Source organism: Aethalodelphis obliquidens, unplaced genomic scaffold (genome assembly GCF_003676395.1).
Source record: "Aethalodelphis obliquidens isolate GAN/ISIS:26980383/991018 unplaced genomic scaffold, ASM367639v1 scaffold22, whole genome shotgun sequence".
Lineage (NCBI taxonomy): Eukaryota > Metazoa > Chordata > Mammalia > Artiodactyla > Delphinidae > Aethalodelphis > Aethalodelphis obliquidens.
In genome coordinates this window covers 2,409,463-2,432,108 of record NW_020837966.1, presented here as the reverse complement: position 1 = coordinate 2,432,108, position 22,646 = coordinate 2,409,463, and the positions used below count along the sequence as shown (strand labels likewise).

General features: G+C 46.5%; 1 protein-coding gene and 1 long non-coding RNA gene across 4 annotated transcripts in view; one reads left to right on the top strand and one right to left on the bottom strand.

The window, feature by feature from the left end:
* Nucleotides 1-12,218, top strand: part of DCP1A (decapping mRNA 1A) — a 61,236-nt gene extending 49,018 nt beyond the window's left edge. For all 3 annotated transcript variants that reach the window (XM_027121097.1, XM_027121098.1, XM_027121099.1), the window contains 4 exons: nt 3,032-3,781; nt 5,728-5,793; nt 7,716-7,934; nt 8,239-12,218. In XM_027121097.1, the coding sequence (XP_026976898.1) occupies nt 3,032-3,781; nt 5,728-5,793; nt 7,716-7,934; nt 8,239-8,319 (1,116 nt within the window). In that variant the 3' untranslated portion in view covers nt 8,320-12,218. The remainder of the gene's footprint in view (nt 1-3,031; nt 3,782-5,727; nt 5,794-7,715; nt 7,935-8,238) is intronic.
* A 27-nt stretch (nt 12,219-12,245) lies between these two features.
* LOC113628002 (uncharacterized) lies at nt 12,246-13,923 on the bottom strand. The gene is made up of 3 exons (XR_003435845.1): nt 13,552-13,923; nt 13,149-13,230; nt 12,246-12,482 (listed from the first exon to the last, which is right to left on the bottom strand). It is a non-coding gene; the product is annotated as an uncharacterized LOC113628002 (long non-coding RNA).
* Nucleotides 13,924-22,646: the final 8,723 nt, after the last annotated feature.

Here is a 22,646-nt window from a genome sequence, read left to right as displayed (position 1 = left end):
CCAACCTTTTTTCCAGTCTCAACCTTCAGAATCAGCCACTCAGCTATCCTTGGCCACCAGGACCAGCTAACACCATTTTTTGAGCATAACTCCTCATTACCGATCAACCCTGAGCTCCCAGATTCGTCAGAATTATTCCACCAAGGTGGAGGCTGCCATCAGCTGCCTGGTCAGCATGCATCTGCGGGCTTCCTACACCTACCTCCTCTCTGGGCTTCTATTTCAACCACGACAACGTGGCTCTGGAGGACATGGGCCACTTTTTCTGTGAATTGGTGGGGAAGAAGTGCAAGGGCGCCCAGCGTCTCTTGAAAATGCAAAACCAGTGTGGCAGCCATGCCCTCTTCGAGGACATGCAGAAGCCATCTCAAGATGAGTGGGCTACAAACCCAGGACACTTTGGAAGCTGCCATTCTCGTGGAGGAGAACCTGAACCAGGCCTTTTGGATATGCATGCCCTGGGTTCTGCCCGCCCAGACCTCCACCTCTGTGACTTCCTGGAGAGCCACTTCCTAGATAAGGAGGTGAAACTCATGAAGAAGATGAGTCACCGCCTGACCAACCTCCGCAAGCTGTTTGGTCCCCAGGCTGGCTGGGCGAGTATCTCTTTGAAAGTCTCACCCTCAAGCATGATTAAGAGCCTCCAGAGCCCAGCGGCCTCTGAGGAGCCCCTCTGGTGTCAGGGCTTCTGCCTGAAGCCCCTCTCTGCAGCCACTAGGCAGCTTTTTAACCACCCTGGACCCATCTCCCAAGCCTTGGACCAAATGGAAACAATAAAGCTTTTTGCAGAAAAAAAAAAAAAAAAGACTGTATCTGGGTTCATATAATGATGATAATAGCCAACTCCCAATTATTGAATGCTTGTTGGGCACCAGACATTATATCGAGAACTTAATTTTTACAACAGCTCTGTGAGGCAATTAGCCACAGTTGCCCTCAGTTTTCAAATGAGCGCACTACATAGAAATGCTGTAATTTTACGAGTTAACAGCTGGGACTTGAACCTAGGTACTTGTTATTTCAGACCCTAAGCTCTGCAGTTTTCCAGAAGTAAAAATGTAAGGATATTAAACCATATAAAGTCTTTTGCAGTTCTTCACATCCACAGTTTATGATGAGGTGTTAGTGCTGCCTAGTATTTGGAGTGAGACTGTGAATCTGGAAAATCCCTTGAAGTGCTAGAAAGTGTTGTGACAAGACAGTCTTACTAGTCTCGCTACAGCATTGTTAGCGGGGGCCTGAATGTGCCACGTGAGAGTTCCTTCACCTAAACAAAGCCTCTCGTCACATTAACTTGCCAAGATACATTATGTTAGCTTTAATATTAATAGAATTCTCTTCATTGACTATTTTCTAAGATATAATGAATGGTTTGGTACGAAGTTGTGATTTTTTTACAACTTGAGGAGGCTTCTGCCTCTTCCTCCACAACAGCTATTCCGCACCACCTATGCTCTCCCGGCCACCTCTCTCTCACCCAGCAGGTGCTCTGCCCTGACACCAGGGAGAAAGTGCACAGCGGCGACCCCAAAACTTTTTCTGTCCCTTATGTGTAAGCTCCCCTGCATCCTCAGTCCTCCCTTCCCTGTTGTCTCTCAACAGAGGGGATCCCTAACCCCCTTCCCTTAAGAGCCTGCTGCCCAGAAGCTCCCTCTCTCTTCTTCTCCCCACCCTTCACAGCCCAATGCCCCTGGCACCTGGTTAACACCATTAATTATTTGTGAAATGGACGCAGCAAACATTGGGGGAAAACTGAGCTTGTTTTCCTATAGAAATGGGATATCTATAGGATATAGTGTTATCATCATTGTATTTCAGATGCAGTGTACTTTAAGGCCTTTATAGACTTTCTGGGGCCCTGAAAATCATGTGTTTTCAGTGAATTTTTTTTTCATGTAAACATATATGTAAACAACTAAGAAGTCCATACACTTTAGGGATAAAACCATAAGTTGAGGCTGCTTGTGTTCTCAGAGTACTTTGTCTCCCATGAGAATGTAAGCTCTGTTAGGGTAGGACTCTTTGTCATTACTTCCTGGTATGTCCTTTGGGCCCAGGTCAGAGCAGGACCTGCCACCCCGTGCATACTCAGCAAATAAAGGTTAAATGAATTCAGCAATAGTCCTTGAAGGGAAGGGGCAGGAAAGCTCACAAGTGGGAGGCACGAATATTTCTCCTTTGAGTCGTTGCAGTGGCGTCAGTAAACCAGATCACTAGACTATATGTAAATGTAACGTGTTCAGGCTTAAATGCTTCGCTTTTTCTTAAGGATTCTGTGATTCGGGAGTAGGAAGGAGGAATGGCTAGCTATTTAAAAAATGATTAAATTGGGAGGGGCAAGATCGCGGTAGGGGATTAAGAGGTACCAACTACTATGTATAAAATAAATAAGATATAAGGATATATTGTACAGCACAGAGGACATAACCAATATTTTATAATAACTTTAAATGAAGTACGATCTATAAAAATATTGAATCACTATGTTGTACACCTGTAACTAATATAATGTTGTATCAGCTATACTTTAATTTTCTTTAATAGTTAATTTTATTTTCTGGTATTTGAGGCCTAGTCCTCAAGGTGCAGTGCCTACCTTTTAGTCAAAAGTCATGAAAATAAAGGTATGATTGCTTGATCAGCATTTGGTCCCTCTGTCCTCTTGAGTGTAATTTCCCTACCATGTGTGACTGACATAGGGCAATTAGGCACAATTAACTTTGAAGTAAAGTAATTGCCCCTTCACCTTATATCTGTTTGCCAACAAAAAAAAGGTGAGTTCTAAGCTACCACCTAGAGTCCGGAAAATTGGAATTTTACTATTAATGCAGATTTCTGTCCACCACCTTGGGGAGACCAGATAGATGTACCTAGGCCTTAATCCTGAGAACATCTTCAGTTTGTTCCATTTCCTATTTTCAGACTCCACCCAACCTTGCTTCTGCAAACTGTTTTGGTTGATGGAAAGGAAGTTTAGATGCGCTGGTTTGCAAGAGATTTCTTTCATTGGGTGGTTTGATTTGTTTTTCAGTCTGCTCCGTCTGGACACAAACATCTGACAGTGGAAGAATTATTTGGAACCTCTTTGCCAAAGGAACAGCCAACAGTTTTTGGTCTGGATTCAGAAGAAGTGGAGAAGCTGCCAGGAGATGCCTCCCAGAAAGAGCCCAGCTCGTTCCTACCATTTTCCTTTGAGCCAGGAGGGGCCCCTCAGTCGGAAAACCTGGGTGTCCATCCTGCTGCCCACCACTCAGTCCAGCCTGAAGTCACCACCCCGGTGCTAATCACTCCTGCCTCCATCACACAGTCCAGCGAAAAGCAGGCCCCAAGCTATACGATCCCGTTGCACCCTGTGCTTAGTCCTACTCTACCAGCAGAAGCTTCTACTGGACAGGCTCCCCCAAGCCTACCCCGAAACACCACCATGATGCAAGCAGTGAAGACCACACCTAGACAGAGGTCTCCACTTCTGAGTCAGCCAGTCCCTGAGCTGAGCCACACCAGTCTGACTGCCAGCCAGAGCCCATTCAGGGCCCCGCTGAGTGTGACAAACACAGCCGGTACATCCCTCCCAAGCGTTGATCTTCTCCAGAAACTCAGGTTGACCCCACAGCATGACCAAATACAGACACAGTCACTTGGGAAAGGTGCAGTGGCACCCAGCTTTTCTGCAGCAGCTGGCCAGCTGGCCACGCCTGAGAGCTTCATAGAGCCTCCCACGAAGACGGCAGCAGCGAGAGCCTCAGCCTCCCTGAGCAACATGGTGCTTGCTCCCCTTCAGGTACTGGCAGGAGGGTGGGTGGCTGTAACTGGGTGGGATGAAACTGCAAAGACCTGGATTTTAATTGACAGGAGACAGTTGTTTAAAGAGACAGCTGTTGAGTGTGTCAGGAGCTAGAAGAAAGGAGAGAGAAGCCCTGCAGTGATCAGCCAGACCATTGGTAACTGGTGTTGTAACTCAATTCACTTCCCAAAGTTATTTCAACTGATAAAAGCTAAGAAACAGTATTTGTATTTTCCTTCCCGGGTGTACATTTTAGGGTTTTTTGTTTATTTTTGCCTAACAGTTCCAGAAGTTCTTATTTGACTTGGGACCACAGATCCAGATTATCCCAATCTTTGTTCCATCCCTGGCTCCCTCAGTACTCTCACTGAGTGCCTGCCTTGTGCCAGGATCGTTAGGGCTGCCATCAGACCATCCTAGATTTGGAGGTCTGGGGTCAAATAAAGCTTCCTCAGGAAACTGATGTTCAGCTGAGATCTGAAGACTCAGTAGAAGTTAGCCAGACCTATTCTAGAGGTAGGAAGAGTATGTGGAAGCAAGGAAAATAGCACATACAGAGGCCTGGACATGAGAGGGCATTTGCTGAACTTGCACTGTGGCTGGATCTACATGGAAAGAAATGTAGGGGAGCAGGTATTTGTTGATGAGCAAAACTTTGTAAATTGTGTCAAGGAGTTAGAGATTTGTTCTAAGGGCCCTGGGGAGTCTTTTAAGTGCTTTGAGCCAAGGGTGGCGTGCCAGGAAAGGAGAAGATGGAAGTAGAATGACCCATCAGGAAGGAGGCTGGGGCAGTCACCCAGGCTTGAGCTGGTGGGGGCCTGCACTGGGGAGTGTGGACCCGTGGATTTGTTAAGAAGTAGGGTCAGTGGGACTTAGTGGTGAAGTGGGTGTGGGGGTGAAGAAGAGGCTTGTCCCTCAATTTATAAGGTCGGTGAGTTTACAAATGAGGAAGTCAGGTCAGAGTTGGAAGTGACTTGTGCAAGATCACAGAACTGAAAGGGAGTAGAACCTTTCAGGGTTTTAGTCTCATGCCCTTTAATAATTATAATCCCCAACTCTTAACATTTTACCAAATAATATTATATAGAAGAGCCCATCATAATAATTGAATATTATTTCTTAGTTAATGGAGTATTTTTTCCATTCCATTGAAATTCTGTACAGAAAAAGAGGAAACCTAGTGTCCCGGTTACATCATTAAATTGTCATTTTTTGCCGTTTCTGTCTGCAGTATAAGGAGGAGAGAAAATGTTCTATTTAACAGTAAGGTATCACACTCCTGCAGTGTGTCTGCCGCCACTGTTCCTGTTGTTCTGGAAGTACAACCAGCAGTGGTTGGGGATGCCACCCGCTCCAGATTTTGCCTTCTGGGATGGCACCCTGCTCTCCAGCATGCCTCCTTGCAAAGGAAGCTTACAAACATGTACATTTTCATTTATGTGGCAGTATTGAATTTTAGGACCTTGGGCTTTATTGAGTTCCAATGTATTTGCTCTGCACAGGAATGGGGATAAAATTTAACATGTGGAATTGTGACTCTGTATGAAGACTATTTAGTGCCACCTGTCCAAAGTTTAAATCACCTTATCAGGAGGTATCACACTGCCAGGATCTTGCATCTCTACAGCCCCAACAGCAAAAATAGGCTTGGGCTGTCCCAGCTCTTATAAGAGACACAGGTTTCAGCTTTTTCCTTAGAGACACTTTCAAGGCTTTGCACGCACCCCTGTTCTTGGGTGGAACTGAAGGGGGTCGGGTACTGTCCCAGAGCTCTCATTCTGCATTGTCACAAGTTCTGGTCAGCCTCTCCCCTCAGGAGTCTAGGAACCAGATCATGTCTGAACTATTCCTTACTGCTGCTAACCTAGATTTTTCCACAGTAACTAAGAAATCTTAACTGAAACTTGCTACATCTGTTCATCTTTTCTTTTTAAACGTTGCAGTCTATGCAGCAAAACCAGGATCCTGAAGTTTTTGCCCAGCCTATGATGTTATCCAGTGCCATCCCGGTAAGGATTCCCTTTTTCTGAAGAGCACAGTATGTTTAAGTTCTTCTGCTGAGTGTGAAGTAAAACATTGTCACTTGAGTGAAAAGTTTTGGCTTTCAAGCCTAGGCCCATCTTAGATGCCCCCTCCTGCTCCCCTAGGCAGAGTTCATTGCTGTGGCCTTTGTAGGCCTCAAGGCACCTGTCTGCAGTGATGTCTTCCCTGACTGTGTGTATGGGAGGGCAGGGTGGGCCACAGCAGGGGCACTCACTCAGTGTTTGTGAATGGGCGACTGCTGAGAGCAAGTCAGCCTGGTCCCTATGAGTAGGAGATTGTCTTTGCCCTGGAAGAGCTGTGGTGTCTCAGTAAACAGAGGGCAGCATCACTACGATGCTCTCATTGGCTTCCCGTTGCTCTGACGACAAAGCCTCCCAGGGCTGTGTGCTCTGGGTCTTGCTGTGTCTCCCCTGCCTCATTTTTTAAAAGTTGCCCTCATCCTCCATTACCTACCAGCTTTGACATGCACACTTACTTTTTTCAGTTCTTAAACTTTTACATTCCTTTTGCCTTTGAGCCTTTACACTGCTCCTCAAGTCTCAGAATTTAAAGTATAGCCAGCTTCTGACTGGTCTTGTTAACGGGTCTTTTCTGTAGCTTGTCCGCTGCATGGTGATCGGCGGGAGCTCTCAGCCTGGTGTTGCACCAAAAAAACAAACCAAATGGCTCAGAACCCAGAAACCACATTCTCAAAACTATGGCTAGCTCTTGGCTATTTGTAAATGAGGAGGGTGACAGATAGGAGGAAAAAAATATATAGCTCTCTGTTGATTGTATCAAAATGTGAGAGTTATTTAAAATACTAATTATTACTTTTTTGTGTATTCTGATGGTTAGCCGTTATTAGCCCAGAAGTACATCTAAATGAAAGGAGATAGATATTAGATTTATGTTTTTAAAATGTATCTTTGGGGGCTTCCCTGGTGGCGCAGTGGTTGAGAGTCCGCCTGCTGGGATGCAGGGGACACGGGTTTGTGCCCCAGTCCGGGAAGATCCCACATGCCGCGGAGCGGCTGGGCCCGTGAGCTATGGCCGCTGAGCCTGCGCGTCCGGAGCCTGTGCTCCGCAACGGGAGAGGCCACAACAGTGAGGGGCCCGCGTACCACTAAAAATATATATATTTATCTTTGATACCTGTAATGATACAATAAATACGTTGAACACCACCAAAGAAACTAAGGCTCAGGGTTTCCCTGGTGGTCCAGTGGCTAAGACTCCGCACTCCCAATGCAGGGGGGCCCAGGTTTGATCCCTGGTCAGGAAACTAGATCCCACATGCCACAACTAAAAGATCCCGCATGCCCCAACTAAGACCCAGTACAGCCAAATAAATAAATATTTTTAAAAAGAAAGAAACTAATGCTTCATATAACTGGGTTTTTTTAAATTCTCTTTGTATTGAAATAAAACTTACATATAATAAAATGCAGATTTTTTAATTGAGTTTTAACATACGTATATCCCTTGGGTAATGACCCAGCCAAGGTATGTAACATTTCCATCACCTCAGGAAGTTCATTCACGCCCTCTTCCAGTCATTTCTGTGCCCCTCATGGAAAAACTTCACATGTTTGATTTATCACAGGACTATTCTTACTGTACATACCCTGCTGTTATTTATCAGGTCCCCCTTCTGTGATGACTGGGCCTGGCTTCTCATAACAACTCTAGAGCATCCTTATCATATAAATGGACTCTTTATCCTTCAGCTAACAAGCTTCCTAACCAGATGTAAAATGCCCAGATGCTGCTCCTGAATGTTTATCTGAAACCCAAACAGTTAGCACTGGACTCAGGGCTCCAGTCTCCTGCTGCTTATGCTTGTTATCAGGCGTCCACTAATCAACGTGGCTGCTGACGGTGCAAAATGACCATTGTTCCCCTGCAGGTGGCAGGCCCCCCACTGGTTCCTGCAACAACTTCAGCAGTGTCCTCAGTCCTGCTGTCCCCAAGTGTTTTCCAGCAGACAGTTACAAGGTCCTCAGACCTTGAGAGGAAAGCAAGCTCCCCTTCTCCTCTCACTGTTGGAACATCAGAAAATCAGAGAAAGCCTTCCATTATCCTCAGCAAGTCTCAGCTCCAGGATACATTAATACATCTAATTAAGGTATGTAGGGCATCAATTTCATCTTTGAATTTCATTCTTTAAAAATAAAAAAATTGTATGACTTCTTAGAAAATCAGCTCATAAAGAAAATTCACGACTAGCCAGAACCAGTGTTTCTCTCTTCTTGGGCATATGCTCCAGGTGGAAAAATATCTGAGTGAATTCCAAAATATTAATGGTTATCTCTGGGTGGTGGGATTCTTTGGGTAATTAGTTATACAGATCATGTATACAGCTTCTTCCTAAGCGGTTATCAAGAAAGTAAGCTCTAGTGAGGTAAATGTGACATTACCATCTCTTCCAGAATGATTCCAGCTTCCTTAGTACGCTTCATGAAGTCTACTTGCAGGTTCTGACCAAGAACAAAGACAGCCACAACCTATGACTGGAGCAGAGTCGATCCAAAGGCAGAATGGCGACCTCAGAAACAATAGGCCTCATCATGGAAACTTCTAAACAGAACATTGAGTTTTGAGAATCCTGAAATTGAGCCTATGAGAAAGAGACTCATTCCTTAAGAATGTTTTCCAAGTGACGTTCCCAGTGATGATGGAGGTTTCACTGTGAAGCATCACCAGCAGACCTTTGTTTTGACAAAAAAAAAAAAAAAAAAAAAAAGACCATTGTGTTGAGTTGTGTGGGTGTTTTCATCAGATCTAAGCAAGTTTGTGAAATAAGGAATCTGATTTTCAACTCACTTTCACGTTCAAGGTCTTAGGGAAAAGGGGTCACCAGCCTTGCAGCAGTCAGAGTTCAGCCCAGTCTGCACCCCTCTCCCCTCCACTCCCCCCCTAAAAACTTGAGCATTGGGCTGGTAGTCAAGTTCAGAACAGAGCAGAAGTCAGCTCTGTGCAAAGTAGCTTCGTGTTTTAAGGGTCAGAGTTTAAGCTGGCAAATTAGGACTGATTTGTTCAAGTGAAGTATGTTTTATATGAATGTCTCACTTGGGCCTTAAAAGTTCTGAAATTTCTTAATTGTGTTTTGTTTTTAAGTGTCCCCAGTGCTGCCATGTGGCAGGCTCCCAGTGTGGGGATACATTGGAATCAGGCCCTGCAGGCCCTGTCATGGTATGGGAGCAGGCGTGGCACATCTTTGAAATAAAGGCTGGGACTGGTAAGGCCCGAATTCTATCAGAAATCTTCACTTTAAGTTACTCTCCAGTGGTTTTGAAAATGTTACATTTGTGTGTGAATCATAGCCTTATTTTCCTTTTCTGTCTAAACACAGTGAGAAGTCATTGTTAATTGTTTTCCTTAACACTTTGACAAAAGGACCAGTGGACCAATCTGACAAAGCCATTCTGGTTCCATTCCTCAAGTCTACTGAGAATAGTTTTAAAGCTATGCAGAAAAGGGAGCTGTTATTCACACTGCCCTTACTTTATTATAGAATATGGAGTTAAAAACAAAGTGTGAAATTCAGAACTTTACCAATGTATTCCTAGGCTGTGAGTACTTTTGCAGCCCGAAGTGTGAAAATATGTAAAGATGCTTTGTTATGCTGCTATTGATCTGCCATGATTTATATTTATTCTTTTATGGCATGTAATGGTGATTAGTAATATTTTAATGTAGATTTTGATTTATTTCAGCAATAGTAATTTTAAGATATTCTTTGAATGAAAATGTCTTCGCTTCTATGATACAGGTCATTTTGTAGTATTTAACCAATTAAGATGCACTGCTTACTTTTCTGAGCACTATTTAATGATGGGGTAAAACCCAATTGGCTCAACCAGCTAGCATAAGGATTAGCTGTGAATAATGCTGACAGATGTAATGGTTCCTCGGGAACAATCATTTAAGCTTTAATGGTAACTCAATCATAAGTCCACAGATTTTTTTTTTTTCTAGCTGAGATTTTAGAAAATTACTTGTGAATTACATACTTGTTTTAGTTTGCTCTTAGTTTTTTAGCATAAAGAACACCTTGATTGGCTTTTGTTAATCTAAACATGCTTCCTGGACAACTTTTCTGCTTCCCAATTTAGTGTCTTCTATTGCATTTACCTAGTTATTTGTGAATTGCGCAGAAGCCAGGGAAGCTTTTAAGTTCTCATACTCCATTAGGAATAGTTTGTTTTCAAAGGTAGTGTGTAAATTCAGCAACCAAAAATGAATTGCTTGCGTGTCACCTGGGAAAGAGAAGGTTACAGTAAGACGTGAAGTGTTGCTGACACCAGGAGATGGTGTCCAGGGAGCCACGTGACTGTTCTCAGAAAACAGTTGCCCTGGTAGGTTTGCTCGCATCCCAGGTGTAGTCTCAGTGGGCTTTGGTAAGTGGAAGAATCGAGGGATTCTTGTTATGATAGACATTTGAATTGAAATGATGATTTGAGTATGGACAATATTACAAGAGAGTTGAGAGAATATCCTGAAGAGGGTCTTTAATCAAATCTGTTAATTGTCACCCTTTAATCCAAGGAATGAATATGACAGACAGTAAAGAGAATCTGTGATAAGGTTTCCTTAGTGTGAAAGTAAATTTTTAAGTGCCCAAGTCATGGAGACTTGAAAAGGGTAAACCTGTTTCAACTCCCAGATTTATGTATTCAAAGCATTTTGAAAATTCAGAAGCCAGAAGTCCCCCGTCATGATGACTAGGAAGTTCAGGCCAGAATGAGTCCCTAGAGAAGTCAGGCGAAGCCTGAACAGTTGCAGTTGGATGACCCTGGCCCGAAAGTCGCAGTTCAGTTGCCTTATTCCTCATTCAGGCTTCTGTCCAGAACCTCATGCTAGTTTAGGTTGCATGTTTACATTGCTGCAGTGACTTTACTGGAATCTTAGTTTTAAACCTTAGGTGAATCAAAATGGACACCAAAACAGAGATGCTTCTTGCTAGGTTTGTAGAACTTCAGATGACCTGCATTTAGGTCACCGTGACTGTCTGTATGCACCCCCCCTCACCTGGGTGGGTGGCACTACCTTCTTTGGTTGTAGTTGATGTGGTGTCTTTGAATGGACTCCCACCTCCCAAACAGCCTTGCTCCTTTCCTTTATGGAAGAAGCTCCTCCTCATTGTGCATCTCTCCCAAGGTTTGTAAGGTGTGACTTTGAATCCTAGGTTTTCAAGTGACTGTCAGTTTCAGAAGCATTCATGCCGTCTGCATGTGAATGTGAGTGTCCATGGCTTACTTTGGAAGGCTTTTGGGAGTGGGGTTTTGTTAAGAACCCAAGTTGACCTGGGTCCTTCTCTGCCGGAGGATGCACAGGCTAAGTTTAGAATATGACCCGATTTTGCATGTCAAGAATTGTTCTTTTTCCACCCATGTTTTCTTGTAAAAATTTTAAACCCCATCAAATCTTCTACTAGGTAAATATTTTTAAACCACGCAGCTTTATTACTCTCCTCCCCAAAGAATGTAGTTTGAAATTTTCTCATTTTGGTAGTAGAGGCCATAACTGCCATTGTATTACTAACAATGCAACATGAAATTGAAGGTGCCTAACTGCTTAAAAAACAAAATTAGCCATCATACTGTAACTCTGGGCAAAATGAAACACAGAGGAGTGAGAGGCAGCACAGGCACGAGTGGGCTCAGTCCACGTGAGTGAAGACGAGGAATCACAGGGACGTGTGTCCTGCATTCTTGCTGCGCGTTTGCTGCTGAGCACGTGTTTCTTTCTTACTTGTCTTTGGTTTTCTTCAGTTGTATTCAAAGGGCCTTCTGGAACCAATAGTGCCCTGTGTTTTCAGGTGTCTAAAACGTTAAGATCTGAAACAAGTAAAGCAACTTACACTGAGCTTTTTAAAGCTGTGCTTGAGAACATTTCCCTGAGTGGGCCGGGGCCTCAAGGAGCCTGTTTTTCAGCAAATTCAGCAGGAGAGATGTGTGCAATGTTTCACTCAGTTTTGTATTTGACATCTTCATTTGAAATGCTATGATGCAACATCGTTCACTTTGAATGGGGAAAATGCAAAATTGTGTTTCCCTTTTATCTGTGTGATTCCTTAAGAAACGTGTTTTTAACAGTATGTGTTCTAAATGGTTTTTTATTCTGTATTCCTGCTTTGGCCATGTGGCTCTCATGACCTTCAGTGTACCAGAGTCTCAGCGCCCTGAAACGTGAGCATGAGAAGCTCTGGGGTTACAGCAAGATTTTTGTTCCATGAGCGCAATACAGCATCATTAACATTTTTAATGGTATGGATTTTATACCATCTGTGTATGTTTGCAAATATTAAGTTATTACCTGTTTTCAGATGAGCATTTTTCATCCTAAATTTTATATGTTTGCAAATATATTTTTTTAATAAAAGTTCAAAACCAAGTTTTAGCACCTACTAAATTTTAATTGTGTTTTTATTGAATTTACAGAAATAGGAACTTTTGAATGAGTTGCTACACTTTTCCAGAGTCTCCTACTGCTGAGAGGGAGTGAGGTGAGAGAACAAAACAACTCCGTTTATTCCTCTGAGTTTTCCCCAGATGGAGGGTACAGGTCTAATCATGACCAAAAACACTGTTTTACAGGGGACTTAACCTTCCAGGTCACTTCCCAAATTCACTCAGTTTATGTGTGTTGAGTTGTCATATGTGCCAGGCATCTAGGATGATAAGGAAGGAAAGAGGGAGGGAAGAAAGTAAAATGTCATCATTATGGGACATAGGGAAAAGGAAAAAAGTGTTAATCATATATCTCCCTAGTAATTGTTCACATTAAGTGTGTTTCCAAATGAAATTCTCTCTAAAATGTTTGACATACCTGCCTGCTTTTTTAGAGCAGAGCATATGCTTAACCCTTGCTTTATGACTTTCGTACACACACCCCAGTCATCATTAATGCATGCTCATTCAGCACTTAAGCATTGCTGTCCATTATTTTCCTGATCTTCACAATAACCCATTTTAGGGAGAAGGGAGTTGAAGCTGAGAGTGACAGGGCCTGCTGCTTATTAAGCCAGTACTGAGTTAGGGACCCGAAGCCAAGCAGACCAGAGGGCTGGTCTAGAACTCCTTTCTTGACTCCATTGCCTCCACGATAAATTATTCTAGATTGCTTTCTATAATTCCTTAGGTCACACATTACCACTGTTTATTAAAAGCTAGTTTGACCTACTCACGTGCTGCTTTTCAGCTGTCATGACCTAGGAAACCAGGTAACCAGGTTCATTGGAATTTCGTGAAAAACTAAGGCCACTGGATCGTGAACAAGAGCCATAGGGTTTGGGATTTTAGGCTTCCTGGTTGTTTCTAATGATGTTTTCACTCACCGTTTATGGATCCTGGTTCATGCTGTTGCTAAAAGATATCTCGTCTTAGGCTTCCCTGGTGGCGCAGTGGTTAAGAATCCGCCTGCCAATGCAGGGGACACAGGTTCAAGCCCTGGTCCGGGAAGATCCCACATGTCGCGGAGCAACAAAGCCCATGTGCCACAGCTCCTGAGCCTGCGCTCTAGAGCCTGTGAGCCACAACTACTGATCCCCGCGTGCCTAGAGCCCATGCTCCGCAACAAGAGAAGCCACCGCAATGAGAAGCCCACATACCGCAACAAAGAGTAGCCCCCCCCCTCCGCAACTGAAGAAAGCCCGCATGCAGTAACAAAGACCCAACGCAGCCAAAAATAAAATAAATAAATATTAATTGATTAATTAAGTGATAAACTTTAAAAAATACCTGGTCTTTGAGTAAGTGTGTGAGTTAGAAATTGCTGAGGCTTCTGTGTTTGTCAGAGCTACAAGAACCAGCCTGTCTCCTGGATGAGCAGCTAGAAATCCGGCCATGGGGTTTCCTCTAAAGATGAAGCCAGGTTCTTGGAAAGCTGAGGGAAGAGCAGCAAAACAGTCACTAAACCAAGCAAACCCTGGAGCCCAGCCTGCATTCTCTCCTTTAGGCTGTGTCTTTTGGGGTCTCTGTTACCCCCAAATGGGAAGACGCCAACAGGTTTCTAAAGGGCTTAGATCAATTCAAGATTCTCCACCTGTCTAAGTTTGCTGCCACACTCACGCAGACGGAACCCATGGCAGGGCGGGCGGGCGGATGGGGCTTACATATATCTCTTCAGTTCACCAGGCAAATTAGCTAAAAGTAAAGCTGACTACTAAGAGAGCTCTCATGCCCAGCGGTAGAATGGCTCGGAAGGAGGTGATGCAAAGGCCGCATGACAGTCACATCATGTTTCACAGGTACTTCTTTCACGTAAGTTTGAATATATTTGAAGTACAGTCCCACAAGTAATCATAACCGACGTTTGTTGTGTGCTGTGTGCTCTGTGTGCATTCCTTAACCCTCCCCACATCCCTCGGAGGTGGAGGCCATTCAAAGTGCAGCCTTGGGAAAGGGCCACTCACGACACCAGCTTCCTGTCATCCTGGGAAGGGGCAGAGGCCCTGGCTGTGGTTAGACTGACGTCAGCCCATCAGTCTAAAAAGGGTCCCAGAATTTGGAGCTGAGAAGCCGGCCACAGTCCACAGGAACTGCTGCTTGCTTACCACGTCCCTGCCCCTCCAGAAAGATGGGTCTGGTACTGCCTGAGCCCTGGCAAAGCTCTAGAGGCAACCCCAGCAAACCACCCACCATGTTCTGTGGAATTTCTCTGTGTTGGCAATGGCGCCCTGGCTTCTGAAGCATGTACAAAAATCTGGACCGCTACACATTTTGCTAGCGAAGCCCCGTTTTGTTGTTTCTATATCTGACACGTTCCTGCCGCCACAGACTGCCCCTCCCAGCCTCTCCCAGGCAGGGGTCTTTCCCCTGGACAGAAGGGCTAACATCCTCTCCCGTCCTGCTGGCACCGAGAAGCTTCCCTGATTTCTGTTTGACCCTTACCCCAACAGGCCCCCTGATGGGAAAGGGGATGCTAGCAATGTTGCCGGCCAACACCCCCATTTACTGTGTGGTCTCCACCCTAGCAGGCACCTCACCCCCTTTTAAATAAACAAATATTTTGTCATTTCACCTTTACCATTTTGACCTAGAATTCATAGAGAATGTAACCTATGCCTACATAATTTTTAAATAAGACCTTAATTGTGATCTAAAGGAGAAGTTTTAAAGTAATTTATAATCAGATGCTCCATATTAAATATGGGAATGCTTGGGCATGACTACACAAATTCGCAGAATGCCCCCGTAAATAGGAGCCCTGGTCTTCACTCTGACACAGCTCCCCTTCACCCAGAAGACGGCCGCTCTCCCACAAAGGGCCCGTCCAGGGCTGACACACCTGGGAGCCAGCTCCCGCCCCCCTCCATCGCCTGCCCTGACTCACTGGGCTCCTGCCCAAAAGGAGACCGAGGAGCTGTTTGCGCTCCAGCCCAAGATGGCGAGGTTATTAATTAACATTCCCCGAGGACTTTGGAGCCCTTAAAAGATGGGCCGGTGCGTCAACCTCAGAGAGAGGTAGGAGGGAAGGTGGGAGGAAGAGACACACACACACACCCTATTTGTTGGTCCCCATCTGACCCTTGGGGCTGGGGGTAGCAGCTGTTCTGTCCCAGACTCAGTGCTGGACATTATGGGCACAGCCCCACACACGCCTGCCCTGTCCCCTTAGCCTGGGCTCCGTGGTAAACTGCGATTTCGGGAGCAGGGATGCACGTCACTCTGGAATAGAGTGACTTTGACCATCCTGACCACCTGGGGGACACATGTCATTGCCTCGTTTTCCAGGTGAAGGAACTGACCACTGAGTGATTTGCCGAAGGCCATCCGTCCAAGTTCACCCAGCTAGGGGGCAGCAGAGGCAAGAGTTGACCTGGACGTGTTCAGTTCAAACCTCCCTCTGGGTTTGTGGAACGTGGAAAAAGCTTTCGGGTCCCTGGAGAATTTTGAAGCACGTTTGGAAATGACAGTGGCGTTGCTGCCAGTCACCTGTTGTTATCCCTTCCTCCCAGGTATGGCTCTTCAGAGGGCTTTCTCAGCCCTAGGCCGGGGGTGGGGGGGTGGGGGGTGCGTCGGAGTGGCTCAGAGGCATCCTGCCAGGATACTGGCCAAGCTGGGAAGCCGAGGTCCGGATCTGAAATGGGTTTATAGTCTCAATTCCCATCACCCATGCCAGCATGACACAGGTACAGTTTGGTGGCAGGGAATACTGTTATTTCAAAATTTGCTGTCGGTTGTCACTTCCTCCTTGGAGCCTTCCCTGATCTGCAGTCTCAGCAGGCAATTCTTTATACAGATCACAGGACAGGGCCGTGTGGCCCCTGCCGACCTGTGACCTGTGATCTGAGAACCAAGACAGGATCATCTTCTTCCCCAAACATCTAGCACAGTGCTGGCACACAGGCCTTGGTAAATGCAACAAAGGAGTGAATTCATGAGAGAATCAAAGGGTCAATTGAGGCCTCATCAAAGTCACCAGAAGGAAGGCTGACTAGATGTCATTGCTAATTCTAGGGGTGGGGTGGGGAGAAAAAGCCATTGTGTTTGGAGGGCAACCAACCTGGGTTTGGGACTTCCTGTGGCTGCTGACTGTTCCTCCTAGCCAAACACTGTTACGGCTTCGTGTTTCCCAGGAGGAGCCGTGTGGCTCTAAGCAGGGAAAGGATCCCTCTCCATGCCTTTCTCCAGACTGCTGCAGCCCTACCCTAAATAACCACCACTTCAGCTCTTCAACAACTGCCCAGGAGAAAATCCACTTAATCTCCCCACAGCAAAACAAAAATGTTCATCTTTAATATCTACAGGAACAAAAGCCACCTCTACCACCCAGCTTGCTCAGGGAAACCAGGAGATATCAGAAGAGGGAACAGGGTGACAGTCTCTCCCCACTCTGTGCCGCAGGCCATGCAGGCGGGCCCGGCTGCCCTAGAAGTGCCCTGACTGTCAATAGCACTGCCCAAGCCCTGCCTGGCATGGCACACCCAGACAGGAACTGATGAGGGCTGTTGAGGCAGCTCCTTACTCCCCACCCAGGGAGGTGCCCAGGCTCTGCTACTCAAACCGCAAGCTGCAATGACTAGGCACTTTTCCTTTGTGTGCAAGGAAAGCAGGCCTGGCAGGGCTGCGCTGGGCTCCATGCTGGTGCTCACCTTTCAGGAGTGCCAGGTGCCTGCAGCCCCGGCCTTTGGGGGTGACTCAGAGGGTCGACCACCCAATCTGGTCCTGGGATTGGCCAAGGACACACAGTGATGACCAGAAAAGAAGCCCTCTCTCCCAGAAGCAAGTGCTAGCTATAGTGAAAGCACAAGTATTGTTTGATACAGTATAAACGCAGAAGCAACGCAAACGTCCAACCAAGGGGGGACAGTGGATGACCTTCCTCTTCGCCAGTAATAATTCTGGGGGAGAAAAGCACGTGGACTCTGCGGGAAAGCATTTAAGATGCACAGTGATATAAACCAGAGGGATCATGACCTTACTTAAAATATTCATGCTCATGGATAAAAAGGGAAAAAAAAGGCTGGAAGGAAATAACCAAAATGTTGTCCTTAGTGACCTCTGGATGGTGGATTATGGGGGATGAAGTTTTCCTCTTTGTGTATCAGTCAGGATACAAGCAGAGAAGCAGAACCTGTAGGTCTATATTAAAGATTTGTGGCAAAGAATTGGACTGCTCCAAGGTGGTGGGCCGAGGGGACTGATAGGTAAGTCACAAACTGCAGAGGAGGCTGGAGCTGCCACAGAAGAAGTCACTTTTCTTCTTCAGCCTTTCAACCAACTGAATCAGATCCACCCAGTTATCTAGAATAATCCCTTTTACTTAAAATCAACTGATTATGGGATTTAATCACATCTACAAGATACCTTCACAGCAGCACCTAGGTTAGTGTTTGATTGAATAATTGGGGACACAGCCTAGCTGAATTGAAACAGGAGGGAAGGGGGGCAGGGCACAACCTTTGAAAGAATGACATAGCCTGAGGACATGACATAAACGGATTAGAACCAAATGGGTCCAAGATGGTGGGCAAGTCGACTTCCACTAGACCTCGAGCCTCAGTATACGCTCATTGTAACACATCAGTAAGCTAAATGACAAACCTACAGGTGCCATGACAGTTCCAAGGCCAACCATAAGGATGAAAAAGTGGGCAGTGGCCCAGTTCATGGAAATCCCCGCCCCTTCCCGGAATAGCTGGAATACTCCTCCCACTCATTAGCCTATGAAATTACCCACCCTTATAAAAACTGACAATCCCATACCTTGGTGCCTTTCTCACCTTCTGAGATGGCCCACACTCTGTCTGTGGAGTGTTTCTCACTTCTTACCTATTACTTTGTCTCACTGAATCCTTTCTGCAATGAGACATCAAAAACCTGAGCTTCATTAAGTCCTGAAACCAGGTGTGCAATCTCAGTTGGAAGACTGGGAGTTTGGTCTGGGTTCTAGTCCCGGCCATGTGGGTTCAAGTCCCAGTCTGGGTTTTGGCTGGGTTCGAGTCCCGGCATGTGGATTCAAGTCCCAATCTGAGGTGCACAGTTTCAGTACCACACGGCTTACAGGATCTTAGTTTCCCGACCAGGGAATGAACCCAGTCCCCCAGCAGTGAAAGTGCTGAGTCCTAACCACTGGACCACCAGGGAATTCCCAAGTTGTGATTTTTTTAAAAAACAATAAAATGAGAAAGGAAGGAGAGAGAGCCGTGTGCACCGGGGTTAGAGCTGACTTCTAGCAAAGTCGAGGAGCTGGTGAGTTATCCCCTGTGTCCAGGTTCCCTTTCCCCACCCCTGCCTCCCTGTCATGGGGCTCTTGCCCAGTGCCCACGGTCCCAGAGTCTGCAGGTGTCCTGGAGAAAACCATCTATAAAACTCATCTCAGAATTCTCTCTTCTCATTGATTTTCCCTTTGCTCACTGGACAAGGGGGTCTAATACCTCCTGCTGCCTACATACCACTGCCAGGAAGAGCTTACAGCTGTGAAAATGAGGGTAGCCTCCCCACCTTGAATTTGCTTTCCCCAGGCAGAGAAAGGGAAAACAAGAAGAAACCTCTGTTTGTTGTGAGAATGAGCCCATTTTACAAATGTGAGGAAACGGAGGCCCAGAAACATGCAGGGATCCACTCAAGGCTATGCAGGTCTTGGATTCCCTCCCTCTGCCCTCTCCCCCAAGCACATGGCTGAGAGGCAGAGGTGACTGAGTCACAACCAGACTTCCTGGAGAGCTCATTGCCAAATACGTATCAAGGGCTTTAGAAGGGTTGCCACCCTCTGACCTAGCAGCTTCCCATTGAAAACTCTGGGAAAACTCCCAGCTAAGCTGCCAGGAGGACAAGGATTTAGGTACCACATGTTAACTGCAGGGTAATACATCTTGGTGAAAACCTGGAAGCACTCCAAATACTCATCACTAAGGGATGGTTAATAATGAGGACATAGCTCCATGATGGGACAATACACAGCTAGTAAAAACGATGTCTTTGAAGAATTTGGGAATGCTAATGGGAAAATGTAAATGACAAATGGAGAATTTTATGTGATCCTGACAATAAGAAAACAAAAGAAACTACAGTAGCAAACACCTAATGAAGGGACCCCCACTTCTACTCTCCAGCCCCTCTCCCTGACCCTTGACCCTGTTTTTATTTTCTTCAAACAATTGTAATAAATCAGTATTTGTCAAATGAGGGAATTCCCTGGCGGTCCAGTGGTTAGGACTCCGAGCTTCCTCTGGAAGGGTCACAGGTTCAATCTCCGGCGGGAGCTAAGATCCTGCATGCAGCGTGGTGCAGCCAAAAAAAAAAATTTGTCAAACGAACAAATGACTTTACCAGTGGTCCTCTTTGGGTGGCATTACATACAATTTTCGTTTACTTCTAAATTTTCTATACCTTCCAGGTTTTTACAATGAGTGTACTTTACTTTTACCTTTGGAGGGGGGGAAGTGTTTTTAAAAAACAAGAACAAAAACAAAAGTTAAATCAGAAAAATCAGAGGTTCTGTGAGTTGAACTGTGTGTCATCTCACGTCCCTGGGGGCAACATTATCAAAAGAAACTTTACCCCAAAAATGCCTCTGGAAGGAAATTTCCGGCATTGAGAGGAGAGATGGATTTATTAAAACTGAATTCTTCATCAACCTACAAGCCCGTTAGAGAGTGTCCAAGAGTGGGCCCTCTGCTACGCATTGGTGGACACGAGGCTGGACACATCCTCACACAAGGACCCATCCCAGGCCCCCACAGGCTTTGAGCCCCGGATATGAGTCAAAGACAGTGTTCTGAAGACCCAGACTGGGATGTTGCCTCCACTGCAAGCCCCGTGCTGACTGTAGGGCCCCCAGCACTAGCCCAGGCCTGCCCCAGGAGCCGCACGTGGGCCAGACCTGCCAAAGAGATGCCCAGTGCTGTCATTCAGGAACACAGCTGCTCGGGACCCGTTCACGCCTCATTGGTGTCAACTCAGGGGATGTGCAGAAGCACATCAGGATAGCTCTGCCCTGAATTTCATGTAGATAGCAGAGCAAGGGCAGGAGGGACCTCCCACTGGTGAGCACCCACCGCCTGGAGGTTTGCTCCCAACTCAAAAACATCCAAGGAAACAGCCTGGCTTATGAAACACAGAGGCAGCTTTACATAATCGTGAGAAATTACAAGAAAAAGCGCATTCATAAAAATGCATCTCCAGGGCTTCCCTGGTGGTACAGTGGTTAAGAATCCACCTACCAATGCAGGGGACATGGGTTTGAGCCCTGGTCCAGGAAGATCCCACATGCCACGGAGCAACTAAGACCGAGCGCCACAACTATCGAACCTGCGCTCTAGAGCTCGCGAGCCACAACTACTGAAGCGGGTGCGCCTAGAGCCCGTGCTCCACGTCAAAAGCAGCCACCGCAATGAGAAGCCCGCGCACGGCAACGAAGAGTACCCCGCGCTCGCCACAACTAGAGAAAGCCCACGCGCAGCAATGAAGACCCAAAGCAGCCATTAGTTAATTAATTTAAAAAATTAAAATTAAAAAAAATGCATCTCCCAATCTCAACAGTGCTTTTTTCAAGATGGAATTTTGTTTTGCTTTTTTTTTGGATTATAAAAGTCAACAGTGTTCACTAGCACTAAATTCCAGCCAAAGAGAAATTCATAAAGTAGAAACCCAAAGTCTCCCTCAGTCCAACCCTCCAAAGTCCCCCATGGCTTGAAGTCTGTCCTTGCAGCCTCTGTTCTGCCCAGACACACTTACGAACACACACATGCATGGGTACACACGCATGCGCATACACACACATGCGTGTGCACACTTTAATTTATTTTTGACAGAAATAGGATCACACTCTACCTGCTGTTCTATACCTTGCTTTACTCTGTTTACATGTCACAGACATCTCCCCACCACAGCTGGACTTTCAGTGCTTCATTTAGCCCCATGGCGTAACCAGCGAGGCATTGAACTCAGGTCTGTCCAGGTCTCCCTGATGTTTTTCTCTGGAGAGTTCTCAGCCCCAAAACAGAATTGCCTGAGTGTCTTCTTAGAAATGCAGAGCCCCAGGCCCCACCCTAGGGATTCTGATTCAGAAGGTTAGATGTGGTGACCAGGGATTCGTGGGTAGAATAACTGTTTCAGGCAATTCTTATGACTCAGCCAGCTAGGGGACTGTCATGTCTGGTGATTGGGACCCTTAGGAGCTACAGTTCCCCACAGGCCCTTCCAATTTCTGTCCGCAAGTCAGAAATGGGGATACTTTAGAGTATCCCCATTTCTCAGGAGGCTTGGTCTTCACACCGATTGGGTGAAATGACCACGTAGGGCCCCACCAGCCCGTGCCTGCTGCCATTGCGGACATGCTTGCCCATGGAACTTCCCTCAACAACATCTCCCAGGCACAGAGTTCCTAGTGGAAGGGCACGAGCACTGTGGAGGTCTTCATGTCCAAGGGTCTAGTTGGGTGCCCAGGTCTGAGCAGCAGGAGGAGCTAGACCTTGGCTCTGCCCTGTGCCTTAGCTAAGGCGCCCAGACCTTGTAGGCCAGGGGGGTCGGGGAGCGGGGCAGGAGGAGAAGGCTGTGGTGATGCCAAACTGGGTCTTATTCACCTGGAATCCTGGGATGACAAGAAGCTGCCCCAGGGGTCCCTAGAGCCCCACAATGGGGCAGGTGGAGGGGCATTTTATTCTATCACTGCTGGATCCCCAGAGCCATGGAGAGAACTGTGCCACCATTAGAGACCAGGGTGGGTGCAGAATGGCAAGGATTAGTCCCATTGGGCAGAGGGAGAAATTGAGGCTTGGAACAGGAAAACACTGCTCTAAAGGCCAGAGTTGGAAGGCACAGAGCTTCCAAAGGGTTTCAAAGGTATGTCTTTTCTTATCAGACTGAGGGCAGAGGCACACGTTAGGTCTCTGACGTGGCATACCCCTGGGGCTATCTCACTCCAATCCAGCCTTCAGCCCTTGCCAGCTTTGGACCCAACCCTGGGTGGGCAGGCCTCCGTGGGCTGGGCCGGCAGGACCCAAGTGCTATGAGATGCACTTGGCTTAGGGTCTGGCTGGGCATCTGGGAGCCAGGCCAGCAGAGGAACAGCCAAGGAGCACCCAGAAGTGGGGTGGGGGACTCAGTCACATTCAGTCCATTGTCCCTCATGACCCAGAACTCTGAGTGTTGGCAAAAGACACAGAGGGGACACAGTCAAGGAAGGCCTGGCCACTTGCCTCCCTCAGCTTGCTCAGGGGCTCAGCATCAGACAGATCTGATGCAGCCCCCTCCTCAGCCACTGATTTGAGGGGATACCTTTCTCTGTCCTCTGTAAAATGGAGCTTCTTCCTGTATAAGACGTGGTAAAGGGTATCAGCCTCCTGGGGCATGTGGGGTGGGTGAACTCCACCGACAACATCTGTGAT